Below are 24,045 nucleotides of genomic sequence, written 5' to 3'. Positions count from 1 at the left end.
ACACCAGGAAGTATAAAATTAAGACTTGCCTTAGAAGTGACCATAACTAAAGAGCATAACAACTAGGACAAATGATTGTCCTTTGAAGTAACTGAGCTATAGTGTCTGTCAAGGACCTGACTCACTGCACTGTATAAGCTGCGTAAGGAGCGTTTAGCTCTGTACAGCCATTTTGGCAATTTATAGGTACATAGTGCACAAGAAAAAATAAACAAATAAATAGTCTGTCTTGTGTCTTGACATAGAAATAGCGAAAGGAAAACAGACTACCAACAATCACTGCTTTAGGTGAAAGTATTGACCACAGAGTATTTTACATTAACTCAGCCATTAACATTTTACCAAGGTTTGTGGGCTAAGTAGTAAACAGAGTACCAATCCCTTATCATAGTGCAAGCAACGGCAGACTCTGACAATACCGGTATTTGTGTACTGGTACTGGACGCACTGCAATACCAGGTCAATGTATAAAGTGGACAGAGCAAGCTCCTCTTCTATCTTACTAAAAATTCATGTGATATATGGTCCCTAAATAGGGAGCGTATCAGATATTAAACTGATAAAAACAAATATTACACCTGAACTTTGCTAAAAGGCAGAGATAATAAGTAACTATCACTTGCACATTGGTTGCAGTTGGTGGGCTACGTAATAGAGGCAGTAAAAGTCCCACTATACCAGCTATTGAATAAAGCTATAACACCAATTTGGTGGACTAAATGCTGAACACAGTAATAGCCACTATATTTACTGTAGTGCCCATAATTTGTGAGGAGAGGGCATTGTTTGTGCATGACAAAACAGGTAGGATATTCTAACAAGCATATATCATGTGTATATTTGGCATAGTTGCTGGGCTAACTACAGAAACCTGCAATAGTCCCAGAATACTTGCTATTGTGGATATTATACTATAGGCAGATCACTTATAAAGTTACCACCCTGTGGGCTTGTTACTGATCACAGCAATAGTCCCACTATCTCAGTGCAAAGAAAGACAGTGCTCCCCATCATGCTGAGCTGCTGACATGTGATCAGGAGCTTCCTGCAGTGTTGCTGGGGGCAGGGCCTAATCGGGTGAGGCAGTTTAGACTGGTTTGAGGGCAGCAAAACACCCAGCAACTCCCTACAATAAAGATAATAACAATGTTTCTGTCCAGAGTTGGGCTAGAACTTAGGTCTCTATACATATTGGACTCTTGCACTAGTGTGCTGAGCCACAGCCTCATGGCTGAAGAAATACAGAGAGAGGGACTTAGCATGCAGCAAAGAAGCTGCACAAAATGGCTCCTGCCCAGGACCTGAGGCACTTAATAATACTGCCCTCAGTGTCCCCTGGCCACCGCTAGTCCCAGGAGTCAGCGCAGCTGCCCCTCAGCCACATACAGTCCTTCATACAGCCCTTACAGTGACCCAGCCAGGGCACAGGAGATATACAACCAGCAGACACACAGCATGGGGGACTCACTCTGAGGGACTGTCATATGCTAGTATGAGAAGGGTCACAGCCCAGCACTACCTCAGTAGGCTGAGGCTGTTCCTACCTGACCCAGTGCCTCCTCGAATTCTGTGAGCCGGAAGGGAGAGACCCAGGGACCTCAGCGGTGTAGTGACTCCCCAGAGGCAGTGCAGAGTGAGAAATAGAGCTCACAGAAGCTCTCTAACCTAACTATTCTCACTCTGGATGTGTTTGTCACCAACATTAGGGACTAAACACCAAACAAGAAAACAATTAGAAATAAAACCTAACTAAAATCTATGAGCAAAGAAAAGTGTGCCTTCACTCCAAGGCACAAAACTAAAATTGAGGAGTGCTTCCTGTGAACAGGGGGTTGATGGGAGGGGTTAGAGGGGGAGGAGTTAGTTCTTTTCATAGATTGTGCCAAACTCCATACTCACACGCTCTAACCCAAGTGTAAGTGCGCAGCGTCCCCCAGATGGATGATAGAGAAAATCGGATACTCTAGGGCGCCGTGATTCAAAAAAGTTTGGGAACCACTGCCATAGGCCTTCAGATTTGCCTCATACTCTTTAGTCTAATATTGGCAAAATGCTGGAATCACAATGTCCTAGTTGAAAGAAATTTGGACGCCACCTTAGGCTGAAAAGAGGTCTTCATTCTGAGAAAAGCCCTTCCCTGGTGAAAAATGAGGTACGGAGATCCGCAAGACAGAGCACCCAGATCTCAAATTATCCGTAGCGTACAGATAACCAGGATGGCAAAGTTCCTCCCTGGAAGAGACCTCATCTCTCCCAACTCTGGGGATTTATAGGGGGACTGTTGTGATGCAGATAAAATGAGATTTATGGTAAGAACTTACCTCTTTCTGCATATCTCTTTCTGCGAGGTACACTGGGCTCCACAGGGAATGACATTGGAGTGTAGAGTAGGATCTTAATCTGAGGCACCAACAGGCTCAAAGCTTTGACTGTTCCCAGAATGCATAGTGCCGCCTCCTCTATAACCCCGCCTCCGTGCACAGTAGCTCAGTTTTTGTTAACCAGCCCAATGCAGTAGCAGGTAAAAGAGACGACAACCGTTAGTAGCCACATACACCACACTCTCACGACAGGAGAAAGTGTCAGCAGCTAATGCCATACCAACCCAAAGAAGCTAAGTGCGTCAGGGTGGGCGCCCTATGGAGCCAGGTTCTTGTGCCCGCTACAGTGCGTCCCCTCCCATAAGGAACTGCTTTAGGACATCCCCAATGTCATTCCCTGTGGAGCCCAGTGTACCCCACAGCAGAAAACGAGATTTATGGTAAGAACTTACCGCTGTTAAATCTCTTTCTGCGAGGTACGCATCCTTGGAGGCGGAAGTATCGAAGGCACAGAACCTTATAAACGTGTTCACTGAGGACCACGTAGCCGCCTTGCACAATTGTTCAAGGGTCACACCACGGCGGGCCGCCCAAGAAGGTCAAACAGACCAAGTAGAATGGGCCTTGATGGTAGCAGGAGCTGGAAGGCCAGCCTGTACATAAGCATGTGCAATCACCATTCTAATCCATCTGGCCAGGGTCTGCTTGTGAGCAGGCCAGCCACGTTTGTGAAAACCAAACAGTACAAAGAGAGAAACAGACTTCCGAAGGGATACAGTTCTCTTCACATAGATACAGAGAGCCCGTACCACATCCAAAGACCGCTCTTTGGAAGACAAGCCAGAAGAGGCAAAGGCTGGACCCACGATCTCCTGATTAAGGTGGAAAGAAGACACCACCTTAGGTAAGTACCCGGGACGTGTTCTAAGAACCGACCGGTCACAGTGAAAAATCAGATTTGGGGACCTACAAGACAAGGCACCCAGATCCGACAACCGTATAGCAGAGGCAATAGCCAGCAGAAACAATACCTTAAGAGAAAGCCACTTAAGGTCTGCAGATTCAAGAGGCTCAAACGGAGACCCTTGTAACGCCTCCAGATCCACCGACAAGTCCCAAGGAGCCACAGGCGGGACATAAGGAGGTTGAATCCACAACACACCCTGAGTGAACGTATGAACATCAGGTAAAGTCGCAATTTTTCACTGAAACAAAACCGACAAAGCAGAAATATGAACCTTGATAGAGGCCAGACGAAGGCCCAAGTCCAGGCCTTGTTGTAGAAAGGCCAAAAGTTTGGCCGTACTAAACTTGTAAGCATCATGATTAATAGTGGCGCACCAAGCAAAGTAAGAATTCCAGACCTTATGATAAATCCGAGCAGAAGCCGGTTTCCGGGCCTTCAACATGGTTTGAATGACGCCTCAGAAAAACCTTTCGCCCTCAGGACAGAAGCTTCAAGAGCCACGCCGTCAAAGCCAACCGGGCTAAATCCTGATACACACAAGGGCCCTGAACGAGGCGATCCGGGCGCTGTGGAAGTAGAAGGGGACGCTCTATCGAGAGACCCTGAAGGTCTGAGAACCAATGCCGTCTGGGCCACGCGGGAGCGATCAGAAGTAGGAATCCTCCTTCTTGCTTGATCTTCCTTATTACTCTGGGCAGGAGTTACACCATAGGGAACACGTATGGCAGCCGAAAGTTCCATGGAATTGCCAGTGCATCCACGAACGCTGCTTGAGGATCCCTTGTCCTTGCTCCGAAGACCGGAACCTTGTGATTGTGTCGAGACGCCATCAGGTCCACATCTGGAAGGCCCCACTTGTCCACGAGTAGTTGAAACACTTCTGGATGAAGGCTCCACTCTCTGGCATGTACGTCCTGACGACTGAGAAAGTCCGCTTCCCAGTTTAGGACCCCCGGAATGAAAACCGCCAATATGGCTGGCAGATGGCGTTCAGCCCACTGAAGAATCCTTGATACTTCCCACATTGCCATGCGGCTTCGATTGCCGGCTTGATGACTGATGTACACCACCGTGGTGGCGTTGTCCGACTGTACTTGAACAGGCCTGTTCTGTATTAAATGCTGGGCCAAGTTCAGTGAGTTGAACACTGCCCGAAGTTCCAGAATGTTTATTGGGAGGAGAGACTCCTCCCTGGTCCACCGACCCTGAAGGGAGTGTTGCTCCAACACCGCGCCCCAACCCCTCAGACTGGCATCCGTCGTCAGAAGGACCCAGACGGATATCCAGAAGGAACGACCCCTGCTCAATCGTTGGTCCTGAAGCTACCAGCTCAGTGACAGACGGACCTCCGGAGACAAGGAGATCATGTGAGACCTGATCCGGTGAAGTACGCTGTCCCATTTGGCAAGAATCAATTTCTGTAGAGGGCGGGAATGGAATTGAGCATACTCCACCATGTCAAAAGCCGACACCATGAGATCTAGCACTTGCATCGCCGAATGTATCGACACTTGCGGATGAGACAGGAAGCATTGAATCCTGTCCTGAAGTTTCAGGACTTTCTCCTGAGACAAGAACAACTGCTGGTTGTGAGTGTCCAATAGCGCTCCCAGGTGCACCATGCTCTGAGCAGGGACCAGGAAAGATTCGTTCCAGCTGATGAGCCAACCATGGCATGCAGAAACCGGATAGTCAGACCCGGATGGCGTAGGAGAATTTCTGGGGAATTCGCCAGGATCAACAAGTCGTCCAGATACAGCAGGAACCTGACCCCTTAACGGCGGAGCACAGCCGTAATTACCGCCATGACCTTGGTGAAGACCCGCGGAGCCGTGGTCAAACCAAAAGGTAACGCCCGAAACTGGTAATGGAGGTTGCCAACCGCAAACCTCAGGTACAGCTGATGCGACATTGCAATGGGAATATGCAGGTAAGCATCCTGTATGTCCAGGAAGACCAGACAATACCCAGGTTCCAAGGCCAGAACAATAGAGCGAAGAGTTTCCATACGAAACTTGGAGACCCTCACAAATTTGTTCAAGGACTTGAGGTTGAGAATGGGCCGAGAGGACCCATTCGGTTTCGGGACTAGGAATAGCGGTGAATAGTATCCCTTGCCTCTCTGAGTCAGGGGCACCTGTACTACCACTCCTGTGTCCAGGAGGGACTGTACCACGGAATGAAGAGTGTTTGCCTTCACCTGATCCAAAGGGACGTCTGTCAGGCAAAATCGATGAGGGGGACAATACTTGAAGGATACGGCGTAACCTCGAGTGACGACTTCCCGTACCCAGGCATCTGAAGTGGTCTTCAACCATTCCTGGGTAAACCCTAGAAGTCGGTCCCCCACCCTGGGATCCCCCAGAGAGAGGCCCGCCCCATCATGCAGCAGGCTTGTCAGTTTTGGAAGCAGGCTGACAAGCAGCCCAGGCCCGTTTAGGTTTGGGCTTAGTGGGTTTGGAAGTGCGAGCCTGTTTCGGGTACGCCTGACCCTTTGCTTTCCCTGAAGGACGAAAGGAGCGAAAGGGAGTACTCTTAGCCTTCGGTACCGAAGGAGCAGTACTAGGCAGACAAGCTGATTTAGCAGAAGCTAAGCCAGCCACTATCTTGTTGAGGTCTTCTCCGAAAAGAATGTCTCCCTTAAAAGGGAGCACCTCCAGGGTTTTCTTAGAGTCTAGATCCACAGACCAGGACCGCAACCAGAGAATCCGGCGAGCCAAAATGGACGTAGTAGAAGCCTTGGCCGCCAGAATACCGGCATCAGAAGCCGCCTCCTTAATGTAATGAGAAGCTGTGACAATATACGACAGACATTGTCTAGCATGATCAGAAACGTTGGAAGGCAGCTCAGCTTCCAACTCCTGAGTCCACGCTTCAATAGCCTCTGCAGCCCAAGTTGCTGCAATGGTGGACCGATGCACAGCACCAGCTAGGGTGTAAATCGCCTTTAAACAACCCTCCACACGCTTATCCGTCAGTTCTTTCAGAGACGTGACGGTCATTACAGGCAGTGCTGAGGATACCACCAGCAGCGCCACCTGCGAATCCACTGGCGGGGGTGTTTCCAAATTTTTACTTAGCTCCGCCGCGAGGGGATAGCGAGCCAGCATCTTCTTGTGAGGCATGAATTTCTTTCCCGGATTTTCCCAGGATTCCTGACGTATGTCAACTAAATGGTCAGAGTGAGGTGAAACTTGTTTAACCACTTTCTGACATTTAAATCTGTCCGGTTTCTTAGGGGCAGTATCAGTCTCTGGGTCATCAGTAATTTGAAGGATTAACCTGCAACAAGCCTCCAACAAGTCAGGAACATCTACCTGTGAAACAACTTCCCCATCAGAAGAATCAGAATCAGTGTCTGTGGGGTCAGTATATACGCCATCCTCATCAGACGAGGTGTCTGGGACGTTGGTGGATTGTGAGGAAGTAATGGCCCGCTTAGAGGACCCCTTGGTCTTAGGCGGACGAGGGTGAGATTTCTGTTTAGTCAGTGATTGGTTCAATTGCTGTAACTAAGTGGACATTTGATCTGCCCATGGCGGATTAACCGCAGGGACCATAAGCGGTTGTAACGGCACAGGAGGTCCCATAGGGGGCGTAAGTCTAGTTACCAGCGTATTCAATAACGTGGAGAAAGTAGCCCAAGGTGGATCTTTTTGAACCCCCGTTGCTACGGTTCCACTGGGGGGTAAGGAACCCCCAGAACCTGAACCCTCTGCTGCTATATTTTCCTCAAACATGTCTGCAGCATCACCACCACGCACTGTAGGATCAGACCCAGCTCCGTCGCCCCTTGTAGCTGACATATCTGAAAGCTCAATTCAAGGCAACCCAGTACAATCTCAGCAGCCCAACACCTGACAAGAACCCCCCGTGTAGTGTATTAGCACAAACAGAGAGTTCTAGAGGTATATGGTGACTAAAAATCACAGAGAAAAATACACAATAAGTATATCTTGTGATACACCTATATTAAATATAACCTTGACGCACTTAGCCCCCTCATGTTACAGAATATAGGGATAGCAAACTGAGTGAGATACACGAAATGGAGGTCACACAGCAGCTATATGCACACACAGTCACATTGTACAATGCAGAAATTATAACATGCTATAAAACTGCACTGGACTAGCAATACAGAGTAGTACTATGTATAGCTATACACTCAATAGATATAACAATGCACAGTAAAGACTGGATGTATATCACAGGGTACTTGTACTAAATAACCCTGACTAAATGCACTGTTTCTTAACTAACACGGTCAACAGACATGTAGAATACTTAAGTGTCATGTAAAGTCACAGCGCTAACATGCAGGCGGCTTTACAGGGGAGGATTTGCCCAAACAGTCCCAGGAACAGCTCAGCTTGTCCCAATGGCGCCCAAACGCTGACAGGGAGTGAGGGAGAGAGATATGCTTCTCCAGGGCGAGAACATTTACTCTAAATGGCGCCCTGGGGCTGGGGGAGGGGCTACAGGTCAAAGCCTTATCCCCTAGCTGGACTTCACCACCGGGTACTGCGGGTTTTATAGCAAACGTTTTTTTAGTAAAACTGACCTGTGCCGTTGCCCTGGTGGTCTAGTGGGGTCCCTGTACTACCACAGTGTCTACGCCAGCGTGCGCGGCCGGCCTCCCACCGGCCACTTCGGATCGTGATTTCCAGCGGGTCCCACCTGGGGGACCCACTTACCTCCTCCCTGAGTGCGGCCACGCAATCCTGGAGTGCTGCAGTGGGGTGTGTGACTGACAGATGAAAACCGGAGCCTCCCTTGTAAGTACCCGGCCGCGCCAGATCGTGATTTCCAGCGGGTCCCACCTGGGAGACCCACGTACCTCCTCCCTGAGTGCGGCCACGCGATCCTGGAGAGCTGTGGTGCGGTGTGTGAATGACAGATGAAAACCGGAGCCTTCGCTGTAAGTAACCGGCAACCAGGGCGCGGGAGTATACAACGTCGCTGGGGGAGGTGATGGAGCTGCAGCAGGAGATGTCTGACTGACATCTAACACTCACAGTGTCTCTGCTGCAGCCCTTGAATTCTTCATTTTTCACTTAAAAAAGCTCTGGGGTTATAGAGAAGGCGGCGCTGTGCATTCTGGGAACAGTCAAAGCTTTTAGCCTGTTGGTGCCTCGGATCAAGATCCTACCCTACACCCCAATGTTATTCCCTGTGGAGCCCAGTGTACCCCGCAGCAGAAAACTAAGTTTAAGAGGCTATGGGAGGATTGTTTGAAGGCTACCCGTGTATTACTACAGCCAAACAAAAAAGTTTGTGCGTCTGGTAGGAGTGCCTCTGAAAACAGACCGAAGAAGCTAAGATCTGAGACTTCCAAGGTTCTTTTTCCAAACTCTCCTGTAATAACATAAGCAAATGGGCCAGCAGAAAGGAAGTTGTTGAAAGCTTAGTCTTCTTTCACCAGGAGATAGGTTTTCCAGACAATACAAAAAAAAAAATAGGATTTTGGTACTTACCAGGTAAATCCTTTTCTTTGAATCCATAGGGGTCACTGGAGTACTCTTGGGATATGGACGGGCTTCCGTAGGAACACAGCACTGAATATTTAAATTTAGTAACACTCCACCCCTCCATATCCCTGAGCACTTACTCAGTGTTTTTTACTGAGCCGAACAGGAATTAAGAGAGGTTAATAATGGAGTATTACATATAACATAACTGACAATAACGAAGTTAACCCATAACGTTACTGACAACTAACAGTTGACACCCTAACCAGCACTTGTAACTTGAACCAGTCGGTGAAAATGTGTTACCATAAGATCCTCAGAACTAACCCCAAGTAAGTAAACTGCTCTGGGTGGGCGTCCAGTGACCCCTATGGATTCAAAGAAAAGGATTTACCTGGTAAGTACCAAAATCCTATTTTCTTTTTCATCCACTAGGGGTCACTGGAGTACTCTTGGGACGTACCAAAGCTTCCCCCGTGGGCGGGAGAGCAGTTTGGCACTTGTAACACTAGGCGGCCAAAGCTAGATGCTGATGCCGCAAAAGTATCAAACTTGTAAAAGCGCACAAACGTGTGCACTGAAGACCATGTAGCCGCCCGGCAAAGCTGCGTCGCAGAAGCCCCACGACCAGCTGCCCATGAAGTTCCCACAGAACGTGTGGAATGAGCGGTTACTGACGTAGGCGGTTGTAACCTAGCATGAAGGTAAGCCTGGCGTATGGTCAGTTTTATCCATCTGGATAAAGTTTGTTTAGATGCTGGCCAACCCATCTTGGCAGCATCATAGAGAACAAATAACGTATCCGTCTTACGAACTGAAGACGTTCGGGTTACATAAACGCGGAACGCACGAACCACATCCAGAGTTCCAGACTGTGCTGTCAACACAGGAACTACTATTGGTTGATTGATGTGAAAAGATGACACTACCTTTGGTAAGAAGGCGGGATTCGTCCGAAGTTCCGCTCTGTCATCATGAAACACCAAATACGGTGGCTTGCAGGACAAGGCACCCAAATCCGAAACACGCCTTGCCGAAGCTAAGGCTAAGAGAAAAATTTTTTCCAAGTGAGAAACTTTATATCCACTTGTTGTAAGGGTTCAAAATATGAAGACTGTAAGAACTCCAAAACCAGATTCAAGTCCCATGGCGCTGTAGGTGGAATGAAAGGAGGCTGTACCCTGATTACACCTTGGAGAAAGGTGCGTATAGACGGCAATAGAGCCAATCGTCTTTGAAAGTAAATTGACAAAGCAGATACCTGCACCTTTAGTGTAGATAAACGCAATCCTCCATCTAAGCCTGATTGTAGAAACAACAAAAGGCGGCATAACTTGAAAGCTGATGTCGGAAATTTCCGAGCTTCACACCAACCTATATAGGCACGCCATATTCTGTAATAATGAGCTGCCGTAACCGGCTTTCTAGCCCGTAACATGGTTGGTATAACTGAATCTGGAATGCCCTCTCTTTTTAAGAGGGCGGTCTCAACAGCCACCCCGTCAAACGCAGCCGCGCTAAATCGGGGTAAAGAAAAGGACCCTGTTGTAACAGGTCTGGACGTATCGGGAGTGGCCACGGATCGTCTGCGAGTAATCCTCGAAGATCCGAGAACCAAGCTCTCCGAGGCCAATGAGGCGCCACTAGTATGACTGTGAGCGACTCTCTTTTGATCCGTTTTAGCACCAGAGGGAGCAGCGGAAACGGTGGAAACAGATACACCAGACTGTACGGCCACGCGACAGTGAGAGCATCCACCGCGACTGCCTTTGGATCTCTTGTTCTGGACACATACTGGGGCGTTTGATGATTGTGTCGAGATGCCATCAGGTCCACCTGAGGATAACCCCATCGCTGAACCAACATGTGAAACACTTCTGGATTTAATGACCATTCGCCTGGGTGAAGATCCCGACGACTGAGATAATCCGCTTCCCAGTTGTCCACTCCCGGAATGAACACGGCCGACAATATCACCTGGTGGTATTCTGCCCAATTGAGGATTCGAGCTACTTCCCGCATTGCCATGCGGCTTCTCGTTCCTCCTTGTTTGTTGATGTATGCGACCGCTGTCGCATTGTCCGACTGCACTTGGACAGGCTGAGAGCGAACCATGTGCACCGCTTGTCGTAGCGCATTGAAAATCGCGCGGAGTTCTAGAACATTTATTGACAGCAATTTTTCGTGATCCGCCCAGAGACCCTGGAGCTGACAATTTTGAATTACCGCTCCCCAACCTCTGAGACTGGCGTCCGTAGTTAGAATTATCCAATTGCAAACTCCGAACCGTCTTCCTGCGGTTAAATTGTGTTCCTTGAGCCACCATAGCAGAGAAACTCTTGCTATTGGTGACAACATCACTCTGTGGTGAATCTGCAGATGCGAGCCCGACCACTGGGCAAGCACGTTCAGCTGAAATGGACGAGAGTGAAATCTCCCGAACTGAAGCGCCTCGAAAGCTGCCACCATTGTGCCTAACAGGCGAATGCACAAGTGTACCGACACTGTGCGTGGTTTGAGTACTAATTGTACTAGATGGCGTAGCATTTGTACTTTCTGTTGTGGTAGGTAAATCCTTTGATTGACCGTATCGAGAATCATACCTAGGAACTGAAGGCGTTGAGACGGAATCAGATGTGATTTCTTGAAATTGACAATCCAACCGTGGTGAACCAGTACATTGTAAGTTAGCAGCGCATGTTGGGTAAGTATCTGTTGAGACGGAGCTTTGATGAGCAGATCGTCTAAATACGGAACTATCGTCACTCCCAGGGATCTGAGGTGAGCTATCATCACAGACATTACTTTGGTGAATACCCGAGGCGCTGATGACAGGCCAAACGGCAGAGCCTGAAACTGGTAATGGTTTTGGCGTATTGCAAATCGTAAGAATTTCTGATGAGGCTGCCAAATTGGAATGTGTAAGTACGCATCCTTGAGGTCTAGCGCAATCATAAATTCCTTGGTCTCTAACCCCGCAATCACCGACCGTAGAGACTCCATTTTGAATCTGTAGTAAGTTACGTACTGATTGAGGCCCTTTAAGTTCAATATTGGTCTGACTGAGCCATCCGGCTTCGGGACCACAAATAGACTTGAATAATAACCCTGACCCTGTTGGTGTACAGGGACCGGAATCAACACTGCCGAATCCAGTAAGGACTGAATGGCAATTTGCAAAACTGTCCTCTTGTCGTCCGACAGAGGCAAACCTGTCTTGAAAAACCGCAGAGGCGGAAGACAGTCGAACTCTATTTTGTAACCTTTTAACACTAAATTGCGAATCCAGCCCTCCGCGGACGTGTGGAACCACGCCCCATGGAACGTGTGAAGGCGTGCTCCCACAATTGGAGATCCGAGATGGGCTGGTAACCCGTCATGCCACTGGCTTGTCGGTAACCTTAGCGTCTTGGCGAGTTGTGTTGGTTTGATGGAAACCACGTCCTCGACCACGTCTAGCAGGCGTGGCTGATCCTCTGCCACGTCCTCGAAAGGGCTGAGGTCTAAAGGATTTGAACGAAGGTCCAGCGTACCTTCTTCTTGGCGCAGGTGGAGGCAATGGTAAGAACACAGACTTACCTCCCGTAGCCTCCTTAATCCATGCGTCCAATTCTGGACCAAACAACTTCTTGCCATCGTAAGGCAACGCCTCTATACTTCGTTTGACCTCTGCCTCCGCTTGATAAGTACGCAGGTAGAGTGCTCTTCGCCGTAACTAGCGAAGATGAAATACGAGAAGTGAGCTGACAGACGTCAGTAGACGCTGTACAGAGATACTCTACAGCCTCAATCATTTGATTCACCTGAATTATCAGGTTTTCGTCATGTAAAGCCGATTTGAGTTCTGTAAGCCATATTATGAGCGCCTTAGTGACCCAAATGCCAACCAATCCAGGTCTTAGCATCACACCTGCTGCTACATACATGGATTTAAGCATAGTTTCTATCTTACGATCTGACGGATCTTTAAGCGTAGTAGCTGATGGCACTGGTATGGTTAATTTCTTGGTAAGCTTTGACACTGAAGAATCAACTATTGGTGGATTCTCCCATGTACCCGTTACCGATTCTGGAAACGGATAACTAGACTTAAATCTGCGAGGTATAGAAAACCGTTTATCTGGATTCTGTCTGGATTCTACTAACATCTGATTTAGAGAATCCGACACAGGAAAACTTACTGGCGTCTTCCGTCGTTTAGTAAATATGACCTGATCATTGGTGAGAGGCTGCTCAGCTTCAGGAAACCTTAGCGACTGCCGTACCGCTCTGATGAGATCATCAATGCCGGAACTGTTAACATCCTCGCCGTCTGACTCCACTTCGCCCTCCTCCCCCTCATCGTGTTCCGTGAGGTCTGGGATGGAATCGTCAGACTGCAACATAGCAGACACTGGAAAATCATAAGACATATGAAAATTATCCCGTTTGCCCAAAATGGATTTGGACCCTACGCAAGGCTGAGACGCCTCCGGTAGTTCTGGCGGTCTCACCCTAGACTCAGATCTTAGCGTTTCTCGCTCCAGACGAGCAGCGGTCATTTCTGTCTGAAATTTCTCCAGTACATTTACTAACATACCCCACGGAGGATCCGGTGATGAAATTGGTTGCAAAACCGGAGCAGAAATGGTATTCTGAACGGAATCCACAAAACATACGTTACATGTGGTAGATCCATCCGGTAACACACTGCCACATACTTTGCAAATATGCTTTTTAGTTTTTGCTGGTGCCTTACTCATTATGGCGACAGACAATACAATACACAAAACACAGACACCTGCACGACTCAGTAAAATAGCAATAAGGTGGCTCTGTATATATATCTGGCCCAGTGCAATACACGTGGCCAGTACTATAAATTTTGATCCCAAATTCCCACGAACACCCCTGCGCCTCCGGTGGAGAAGAGATGTAGGACAGGAACGTTCTGGAATCACAGAGGAAGACACAGGAAGCATGTTAAAAATGGCTGCCCTGCTATACTTATACATATAATCACAGTGCTGCATTCACTGATTATACTGTAATAATCCCTCTGCTGCTGCAGTATTTCACTGATATGTCCCCCCTGTAATGGCTGTTTATCTTATTACAGCGGCAGCGCAGCGTGTGGGCCCCCAGCGGGTATCGTAGAGCGCTATGTGCCTCGTGTGTCCCAGCGGTGGGCTCCTGTATAATAGCGTGTCAGCTACCAAGGTAGCGCTGCGGCGAAGTGAGGGTCGTTCCGAGGTGCCTGGCCGGAGGCTGTGGCCTAACGGGCGGGTACCTGAGCGGGGAGAGCCGCGGCGCCTGCACGGAGGTCTGTGGCCGAACGTGCGGGCGCCTGAGTGGAGAGAGCCGCTGCGCCTGCACGGAGGTCTGTGGCCGAACGTGCGGGCGCCTGAGTGGAGAGAGCCGCGGTGCCTGCACGGAGGTCTGTGGACGAACGTGCGGCCGCCTGAGCGGGGTGGAATGGGCGGGCGCCTGAGCGGGAAGATGCCGGAGGCTGAGAGGGGAGAGCCGCTCCTTGCCGTCACCCAGCACTATGTCTCCACACGTCGGGGCGGCAGCGGGAGCTGACCGCCCCGTTTCACATACCTCACTCCTGCAGACGTGCGGAGGCTCCGACGGGGCTTTTCAGTAAGCGCCGGCCAGCCAGTGCAGGAGGATGTGAGGGCTGTGAGGGAGCTCTTTCAGAGAGGCCCGACACGCCCGTGCTGCAATCAGCAGCTGCACTATCCCTGACCCTGCCTTTTGGAAGGGGGACAGGGATGTGGTCAAACAGTAGAAAAAATAAAAATTAAAAATAAAAGTTTCTTCAACAAAACCGTGACTTCAGCTAAGCATGTGTTGCCACGTTCAGCACAGAAAAAACACTGGGTAAGTGCTCAGGGATATGGAGGGGTGGAGTGTTACTAAATTTAAATATTCAGTGCTGTGTTCCTACGGAAGCCCGTCCATATCCCAAGAGTACTCCAGTGACCCCTAGTGGATGAAAAAGAAATTGTAGATACAAGCTCCCTAGTCTTGACAATAGTTCCAATGATGGCTCCAACAGCCTCACTGTTAAAGCCAGACTTGCTAATTCATGATAACTAGGTGCTTCATCGCGCCCTACGGGCGCTCTTCACAACGTAGGAAGGGGCTACGCCCCTTAACCCCTGCACGCCTTTCTGGGGTTCAATATTTGTATTATATGGCGTATTACCTGCGTTGTTAGTTTTGGTAGTGGTTAAATATTGGAGGAGGAAAGGGTGTCCGATGGTGAAGGGGGCGTAGCCCCTTGCGACGGTGTGACCAGCGCCTGCAGGGCACAATGTGCAGAATGTAGCGGGTGCGGGGGGAGACCGCGGGTGAGGCAGGGAGTCTGTAGATGCTGCGGGTGGAGGGAGGGGACACAGAGACGTGGGGCGGTAGGGAGGGGACACAGAGAAGCGGGGCAGCAGGGAGGGGATACAGAGACGCTAGGCAGCTGGGAGGGGATACAGAGACGCTGGGCGGTAGGGAGGGGATACAGAGGCGGGGCGGCAGGGAGGGGATACAGTGACGCTGGGCGGCAGGGAGGGGATACGGCGAGGCGGGCGGTAGGGAGGGGATACAGAGAGGCAGGGCGGTAGGAAGGGGACACACCGACGCAGGTTGAGGATACAGAGACGCAGGGTGGTAGGGAGGGGATACGGAGATGTGGGAAAGCAGGCAGGGAGGGGATACGGAGAGGCGGGGCGGCAGGGAGGGGACGCGGAGAGGCGGGGTGGCAGGGAGGAGATAGAGAGATGCGGGCGTCAGGGAGGGGATGCGGAGAGGCGGGGCGGCAGGGAAGGGGTGCGGAGAGGCAGGGAGGGGATGCGGAGACGCGGGAGGCAGGGAGGGGACGCGGAGAGGCGGGGCGGCAGGGAGGGGACGCGGAGAGGCGGGGCGGCAGGGAGGGGACGCGGGGCGGCAGGGAGGGAAGGCAGAGACGTGGGACGGCAGGGAGGAGAGGCAGAGAGGCGGGGTGGCAGGGTGGAGATGCGGGGCGGCAGGGAGGGTACGCGGGGCGGAAGAGAGGGGATGCAGGGTGGCAGGGAGGGGACACAGAGAGGCGGGGCGGCAGGGAGGGGACACGGAGACGCAGGGCGGCAGGGAGAGGACGCGGGGCGGCAGGGAGGGAAGGCAGAGACGTGGGACGGCAGGGAGGGAAGGCGGGGCGGCAGGGAGGGGATGCGGAGAGGCGAGGCGGCAGAGAGGGGATGCCGAGATGCGGGGTGGCAGGGAGGGGACGCGGAGAGGCGGGGCGGCAGGGAGGGGACGCGGAAACGCAGGGCGGCAGGGAGGGGACGCGGGGCGGCAGGGAGGGAAGGCAGACACGTGGGACGGCAGGGAGGGAAGGCGGGGTGGCAGGGAGGGGACGCGGAGAGGCGGGGTGGCAGAGAGGGGACGCGGTGAGACGGGGCGGCAGGGAGGGGACGCGGAGCGGCGGGAGGGGATACGGAGAGGCGGACGGCAGGGAGGGGACGTGGAGATGCGGGGCGGCAGGGAGGGGACGCGGGGCGGCAGGGAGGGGACGCGGGGCGGCAGGGAGGGGACGCGGAGAGGGAGGGGACGCGGAGCGGCGGGGAGGAGACGCGGTGCGGCAGGGAGGAGACGCGGGGCGGCAGGGAGGGGACGCGGGGCGGCAGGGAGGGGACGCGGGGCGGCAGGGAGGGGGTGATACAGGGAAAGTATGGGGGGCCTGGTGGATGTGGGCAGTGGTGGAAGTGCTGACAGCGTGACCCCACATACCTAGGTAACCGGGGTGGCAGATCTCTTTCCTGGCCCCAGCTCGCACCTGTCACTCTCAGTAGGACGCACGCTGTCCGTGTTCCCGTCTCTGGGCTTTCGGGCGGCAGGGCTGGCCCTGTGGTGTGCAGTGAGGGCATCGGTTCTGGCGATGGTGGGAGGCAGCGTCACGTGTGCGGAGGAGGCGGCGGGTCTCTGTACGCGGCGCAGGGAGGGCTGTGAAAGCCTTCTCCTGCACCACACGTCCCTCGTGTATGGCGGCGGCGGCGGTAGCAGTTGTTGTGCGTCAGCCAGGCGCCGCGGCCGGGAAGTGGGCTAATGCGGGAGGGGGTGATGGACAGGCGGCAGTTGTAGTTGTTCCCCCGGTGTCGCGGGGAGTGGGAGTGTGCTGATGCCGGAGGGGGTGATGGACAGGCGGCAGTTGTAGTTGTTCCCCCGGTGTCGCGGCCGGGGAGTGGGAGTATGCTAATTCCCGGAGGGGGTGATGGACAGGCGGCAGTTGTAGTTGTTCCCACGGTGTCGCGGCCGGGGAGTGGGAGTGTGCTGATGCTGGAGGGGTTGATGGACAGGCAGCAGGAGGAAGGACTCTGCAGACACTTGCTGCACATGTGATGGGCTCTGTGACTCCGCCCAGCGTTAGAGGGCCAGGCACAGAGTCACAGGGCTATTATATAGGAGATAAGAAGGGCTCTGACTTAACAGGTCCTTCCTTAGAGGAAGATGCTATGAGCCTGAGGCCATTTTGAAACTGTCCATGTTCCACAACATTCTCAGCGAGTCTGGTGCCACCAGAACCGCCTGAACCTATCAATTTTTAAACTTCTTTAAAACTTGCCATTGGAGGATATGTGCAAATTAGATGCAGTTTCCATGGGATCGATACTGGATCCACTAAAAACTAGTGATGAGCGGATTCGGTTTTACTCGGTTCTCAAAACGGCATCTTATTGGCTATCCAAAACACGTGACATCCGTGAGCCAATAAGATGCCGTTTTGAGAACCGAGTAAAACCGAATCCGCTCATCACTACTAAAAACGCCTGCGTGTCGTTTGTCCTTGCACAGAACTGCTCCTCATTATGTTGCTGACCCCATTTCTCCACGATCTAAGGATATAATTCCAGATGAAGAGGCCATTCTCTGAGGTGTAATAGATAGAAGCTGACCAGTTCCAGCTCTGCTATGAAAACTTCTGAGATTTCTGGAACATTCTGTTCCACCCATCATCGTGGCTTCCTCATAGTAAGAGACCTCTTTATGTTTCCCTGATGGGTGATGCTGCCACCAGCGTGGCGCTGTCTGACTGACTATACAGAAAAATTACAGCCTTTGGGCCGATGTGCATCTCCTACACATGACCCACAAGCAAGTTAATGGACCATGCTTTGATCAAGGGGACCTCCAGGTAAGGAATGATAGTAGCTCCCTGAACTTTTCAAAAGCAACCATAACCATTGGGTTTTTTTTTAAATTCAATACACTTTTTATTGTGTTTTACAACAGTAACAAGGTATACAGCAACAGCCAAAGCGTTAGATCTACAGTAACGTTGTAGTAGAGGCTGCTGATCCAATATTAGTGACCCTGTGACACCATTCTTACTGCAGAGTGCAGTGGCGTCACTAGGGCGGTGCAAGGGTTGCGGGCTGCACCGGGTTACAACGACCCCAGTGCCGCCACAGGCTGAGTATACCAATGTACTTAGGGCCTAATTCCGGTTGGATCGCAAATCGCGATCCAATCGGAATTTCCGCAGGGCCCGTCCTAGGCATGCTTTTACTGTGGGAGCCACGTAGTATTTGTGAATGCCTCTGCCGCCGTTCGCGGGGAGGAGACGGAGTGTTGCGGGGGCTTCCAAACGGGGGTGTAGTGGCAGCGTTATCGGGCAGGCTGCGTGACGTCACACGCAGCCGCTCTTATCAAAAAGATAGTGGTGGGACTCCTGCAGCAGGAAGCTTCCCTAATTTCTGCGACAGCGCACTAATTGCAGTGCGTTCGCAATTAGTGCAGGTCACAGACAGGGGGGGCGTGGCGGTTAGCATGTCCCGCGATGGGCAGCCCCCCACGTGAGTCAAAGGATTGCAAATTCTGCTAAAAACAAGATTTGCAATCCTTACTGAATTGGGTCCTTAGAGCAATACGGACACTTCAAGGTTCTGTCTCAACTAGAACATAAAAGATAAGGATTAAATCACTGGATTTGGTAAAAGAAAGGGTACCTGGCGAGACCCCAGAGACACCACCCTGGTCTCCTTGCTGAAGGGACTTTTCTGCAGCTCACGCACAAACTGGGAGAGCTGAGAGTGAGTGCGGCTGCAGTAATAGATCTGTGTAAGAGACAACAATATATATTATACGTGGGGACACAAAAATTCTATAATACACAGGAAAGCTACAACGTCAGAACACAAAAACGGGCTGCGGGAGGAAAAACTCCCCAAAACATCATCTTCTAATGATTTTCAGGTGAAGCGATATTTTAGAACTGTAATCTCAGTAGGACGTTGCTGAATGAGAGGATCAGAGCAAAGTAAATGAATGATCCATTCAGCGCATAAATTGAGCTTTGTACTTACCTTAGTAACATGCTCTTCTTCCAAATCATCATCCTCATCCTCATCCAGACTGTCAGCCGATGAGAAATAAAAAACATTATTAAACTAAGCAGAACAGCATAAAACAAACCACCCCGGCCAAACCTGTCCATGTGCGTCTCAATCCCACAGTGGCGGCCCCCCGGAGCTGCGAGGAGATCACCGGCACAGATGTCTCCCACTTAAGGTGAACGTGTTTTTTTGTTTGCACGCAGAGCGAATGCCAGTCTTATTTATAACGCACCATAAAGCCATGTCAGTACAGATACTACGCGCGGACATCAGAGACGCACATTCAAATCAAAAACATTACACCGCTATTCGTGCTCCGTCATAAAAAGTGACAAGCGAATCACGCCGCGTCACATTTAACTATGCAATCCGCGAAAATACAGCCAGTGTCAGGTCAGCCGAGCGCCTGCGCAGTAACTGTTCAAGTAAAACTTTCAGCTGCCACCCTTAAGTTTAATGTCTCATGTTCCAAAATTAGGCATCAGCTCTTTGTGTAAGACAGATGGAAAATACCAAGAACGGTGTAAGACGGTGTAAGACAAACTGCGTGTAAAATATAAAATGTGCTATAAAAAAAAAAATGACGTAGTCATGAATGCGATTTAGTTTTAATGATCCAAAGAATGTATTTATATTTTGGATAGGGTCATAGCACCTTGTGATTAGAACTAAGGAGTCATTCCGAGTTGATCGCTAGCTGCATTCGTTCGCTGTGCAGCAATGAGGCAAAAAAAGTCACTAATGCGCACGCGCGACGTACTATTACAACAAACTATATAGTTTCACACAAGGTCTAGTGAAGCTTTTTCAGTCGCACTGCTGGCCGCAGAGTGATTGACAGGAAGTGGGCGTTTCTGGGTGTCAACTGACTGTTTTCAGGGAGTGTTCGAAAAAACGCAGGCATGCCAGGAAAAACGCAGGCGTGGTTGGCGAACGCAGGGCGTGTTTGTGACGTCAAAACAGGAACTGAATAGTCTGAAGTGATCGCAAACCCTGAGTAGGTTTTGAGCTACTCTAAAACTGCACAAAAAAAAACTTTGCCGCCGCTCTGCGATCCTTTCGTTCGCACTTCTGCTAAGCTAAAATACACTCCAAGTGGGAGGCGGCACAGCGTTTGCACGGCTGCTAAAAACTGCTTGCGAGCGAACAACTCGGAATGACCACCTAAATGCACCCGGTCCCTGTATTCCCCAGAAGGACAAAGAATTCAAATGATTTTAAATGTAAACTACACACGACAAGCGACAACATATAGTGTCCTACGTGGCTCCTTTCTTTGTGTCTTCATCACTCTCATATTCTGCGAGAACCAGCTCTTCCTCTTCTTGCTCCAGGGCTGGGCCCTCTCCGTCAGAGGACAGCATCCGCTGACTCAGCTGCAGAAGGCGCACCGCTTCATCCTCCTCCCTCTGGAGATACAAGAGTGGAAGGAGATAGAAAGCTGAAGTACAGGGCCCCATAGGACCATCCATTCCATTTTACCACAACAGCGTTTGCATCCAACTCTACCTGAGCTACCTCAGCGGTGACCACAAAATGAGTGGAAACGAAGTTATAAAGCAGAAATGTCTGCTATACAGATGGAGCCCTGCTCATCTATCCCTTTAATAGGAGTAAATGAGCCAGGGCTGTCGGACTTAATCCCCTGCTGTATTGTTCTCTCTGTATTGTATTGCAGCTGAGAACAATAGCTGAAAGGCTTATGCTAATAAGCCTTGGTGCACCTAGGCACAGCAGAGAAGCCTAGATGAGCGAGGTTCCATCTGTATATGTATAGTGTTCATTCTAGCACCCTGCACCTTTCAAAATCTGTGCAGTTCCTCTTTCCTGCCTGGGGTGTCGCTCTCTGCTGTGGTGCTTCTCAGCACACTCTAATTTGTTACTCAGTGCTGTGATACAGACCTGTGTGTGTGAGAAGAACAAGAGCAGAGAGTGACACCCCAGGCAGGAAAGAGGAACTGCACAGGATTTGAAAGGTGCAGGGTGCTAGAATGAACACTATATGTAGGTACTAGTAATCTACACTATGTAGACAAAAGTGATTGGACACCCAGGTAGGTGTTCGTGAAGGTATAAAACAGGTAGAGGGCACTGATTAGATCATTTGCTAATGAAATGGTTTGCCGGAAGGAGCTAACAGAGTTTGGAAAGGGGATCACCGTAGGGAGGTATGAGGCATTGCGGCTGTTAGGGAGGTTCCTAAATCCACTGCGTCTTTTGTCATTAATGTGTGGAAGAAGAACAGTCATTGCAAAAATGCACCTCGCCCTGGAAGATGCACGAAAACAGTGGGGCGAAGGCTAGTAAGCCCCTGGTGGGCTCACTAAGCTTGCCATGTTGCGGGCGAGGTGGCTCGCTGTAGGATCTATTCCCACTGTATGGGTGTCATGGACACCCACGAGTGGAATAGCCCTGGCGCAGCTGTTGGCATTCTCGGCGGTCAGGATCCCGGCATCGGATTTCTGACCGCCGGGATACTAACTACATCCCATACATTGCGCACGCGTTACAAATGGCCACTGATGTGTCGGTTTTGACAAGAACACTTGGTAGGGAGGCCCGTGCACTGGGATATTATTGGTGAGCAGCTGCTCATAAACCTCTAATCACAAAGAAGAACGCAGCCCGGCGCTTACGATGGCGTATAGAGCACAAACACTGGACAGTGGAACAATGGCGGCGGGTGTTATGGACTGACGGATCACGGGTTACACTTCTCAGGTCAGATGGACGTGTTTGGGGTTGACGATTGCCAGGAGAACGTCTGATGCCAGAGTGCACAGTACCTACAGTAAAGCGTGGAGGTGACAGCGTTGTGCTGTGGGGCAGTTACAGCTGGTTTGGCATGGATCCACTAGGTGTAATGCCCGGTCACAGTAACTCTGAGACATACAGTATAGAGATGTTCTCGGCAACTCTGTGATCCCTACATTGTGGCAGTTCTTCGGAAACGTCAAATGTTTTTATCAGGGCGACAATGCAACCTGCCATGTTTCCATCAGTCAGAGGCGTTCACATTACTGCGCTGAGATCGTGGGACCCGTTCCGCACATGCCCAGGTCTCCACCATCGGGGAATTGCAGTGCGATCCTTACTGAATCCTCCCCATAGTGTAGAAAGACGAAAATATGATTGTATTTAAATCCTTAAATCAGTGGCTCTCAAACTGTGTGCGGTGACACCCTGGGGTGCCGCAAGGCTCTTGCAGGGTGCTCTGAGTTGGTGGTCCAGGACCAAATTATTTGTGGTCAATATAATAGGCAAAACCAGTGCTGGCGGCTGCCAATCATAAACTATGTAGACAAACAGAAGCAAATCCTGTCCCTCACCACACAGCTGAGCCTAAGAATGACAAATGTATTTATTTATTAGCAGTTTCTTATATAGCGCAGCATATTCCGTTGCGCTTTACAATTAGAACAACAGTAATAGAACAAAACTGGGCAAAAACAGAAAGACATAGGGCCTAATTCAGACCTGATAGGTGCTGTGCGTTTTCGTACAGCAGCCGATCAGGTCTGAACTGCGCAAACGCCGGCGCCGCAGTGCGCCAGCGTATGGCAGACAGCCGACGGCTGTCTTAGCCCTGCGATCGCCCCTGCCTGATTGACAGCCAGAGGCGGTCACTGGGCGGGAGGGCGTTTGGCCACCGTCTAGGGTCCACTGTGCGGGGGAGGGGGGGGGGGGGGGTCCATGGCAGCTGTGTGACGTCACACGAAGTTGCCGTGACCAGAAGAGCGACGAGTAGCTCCCTGCCACCGTGCAGGTGCTGCGCTGGTAGGGAGCTACTCTACAAGTACAAAAGCATCGCCGCTGTACAAAGCGACGCACATCTACGATCAGGTCTGAATTAGGCCCAAAGGAGGTAGGAAGGCCCTGCTTGCAAATTTACAATCTACAGGGAAATAGGCATTGCTACACAAGGACAGATGCTACCTATTACATAATGGTCTACCAGATTGCTAGGTTCTTAATGGGTTGTATGATATGATCACCCAGCAATGTTGGCCAAGGGTCAGGAGGGTGTGAGAGTAAACACAATTTACTTAATTTAATCATTCTTTATACATTTCTCCATAAGAAACTTTTGGCCTAGGGGTGCTGTGAAAAACTTTCTTTCTTTGGGAACCACTGTCTTCAGTGTTACATTGCCCTCTGGTGGTACAGCTAGGTTACCACAATTTGAACCAAAGGGCTTACTTTAACCTCTTATGCTGCTGAAAACAAAAGATGAATCATTGATTAAATATAAGATGTCCAGAGCAGAAACTGGTTAAATAAAGAGATTTAATAATAAGAATTTACTTACCGATAATTCTATTTCTCGTAGTCCGTAGTGGATGCTGGGGACTCCGTAAGGACCATGGGGATAGCGGCTCCGCAGGAGACTGGGCACAAAAGTAAAAAGCTTTAGAACTACCTGGTGTGCACTGGCTCCTCCCCCTATGACCCTCCTCCAAGCCTCAGTTAGGATACTGTGCCCGGACAAGCGTACACAATAAGGAAGGATTTTGAATCCCGGGTAAGACTCATACCAGCCACACCAATCACACCGTATAACTTGTGATCTAAAATCAGTTAACAGCATGATAACAGAGGAGCCTCTAGAAAAGATGGCTCACTACAGCAATAACCCGATTTTTTGGTAACAATAACTATATACAAGTATTGCAGACAGTCCGCACTTGGGATGGGCGCCCAGCATCCACTACGGACTACGAGAAATAGATTTACCGGTGAGTAAATTCTTATTTTCTCTAACGTCCTAAGTGGATGCTGGGGACTCCGTAAGGACCATGGGGATTATACCAAAGCTCCCAAACGGGCGGGAGAGTGCGGATGACTCTGCAGCACCAAATGAGAGAACTCCAGGTCCTCCTCAGCCAGGGTATCAAATTTGTAGAATTTTACAAACGTATTTGCTCCTGACCAAGTAGCTG

General features: G+C 50.5%; 1 protein-coding gene and 1 non-coding gene across 6 annotated transcripts in view; both read right to left on the bottom strand.

The window, feature by feature from the left end:
* Nucleotides 1-24,045, bottom strand: part of DDX11 (DEAD/H-box helicase 11) — a 198,899-nt gene that overhangs the window by 125,742 nt on the left and 49,112 nt on the right. For 4 of the 5 annotated variants that reach the window (XM_063929195.1, XM_063929198.1, XM_063929197.1 and 1 more), the window contains exons 5-7: nucleotides 20,369-20,514; nucleotides 19,076-19,124; nucleotides 18,719-18,826 (exon numbers count right to left, since the gene is read on the bottom strand). The exons of the other annotated variant lie outside the window; for it this stretch is intronic. In XM_063929195.1, the coding sequence (XP_063785265.1) occupies nucleotides 18,719-18,826; nucleotides 19,076-19,124; nucleotides 20,369-20,514 (303 nt within the window). The remainder of the gene's footprint in view (nucleotides 1-18,718; nucleotides 18,827-19,075; nucleotides 19,125-20,368; nucleotides 20,515-24,045) is intronic. 5 annotated transcript variants of the gene reach the window in all.
* On the bottom strand, nucleotides 423-608 carry LOC134938167 (U2 spliceosomal RNA). Its single transcript, XR_010180790.1, has one exon. It is a non-coding gene; the product is annotated as a U2 spliceosomal RNA (small nuclear RNA).

The sequence above is a fragment of the Pseudophryne corroboree genome, chromosome 6, assembly GCF_028390025.1.
Source record: "Pseudophryne corroboree isolate aPseCor3 chromosome 6, aPseCor3.hap2, whole genome shotgun sequence".
NCBI lineage: Eukaryota > Metazoa > Chordata > Amphibia > Anura > Myobatrachidae > Pseudophryne > Pseudophryne corroboree.
This window is presented reverse-complemented; position numbering and strand designations above follow the sequence as displayed.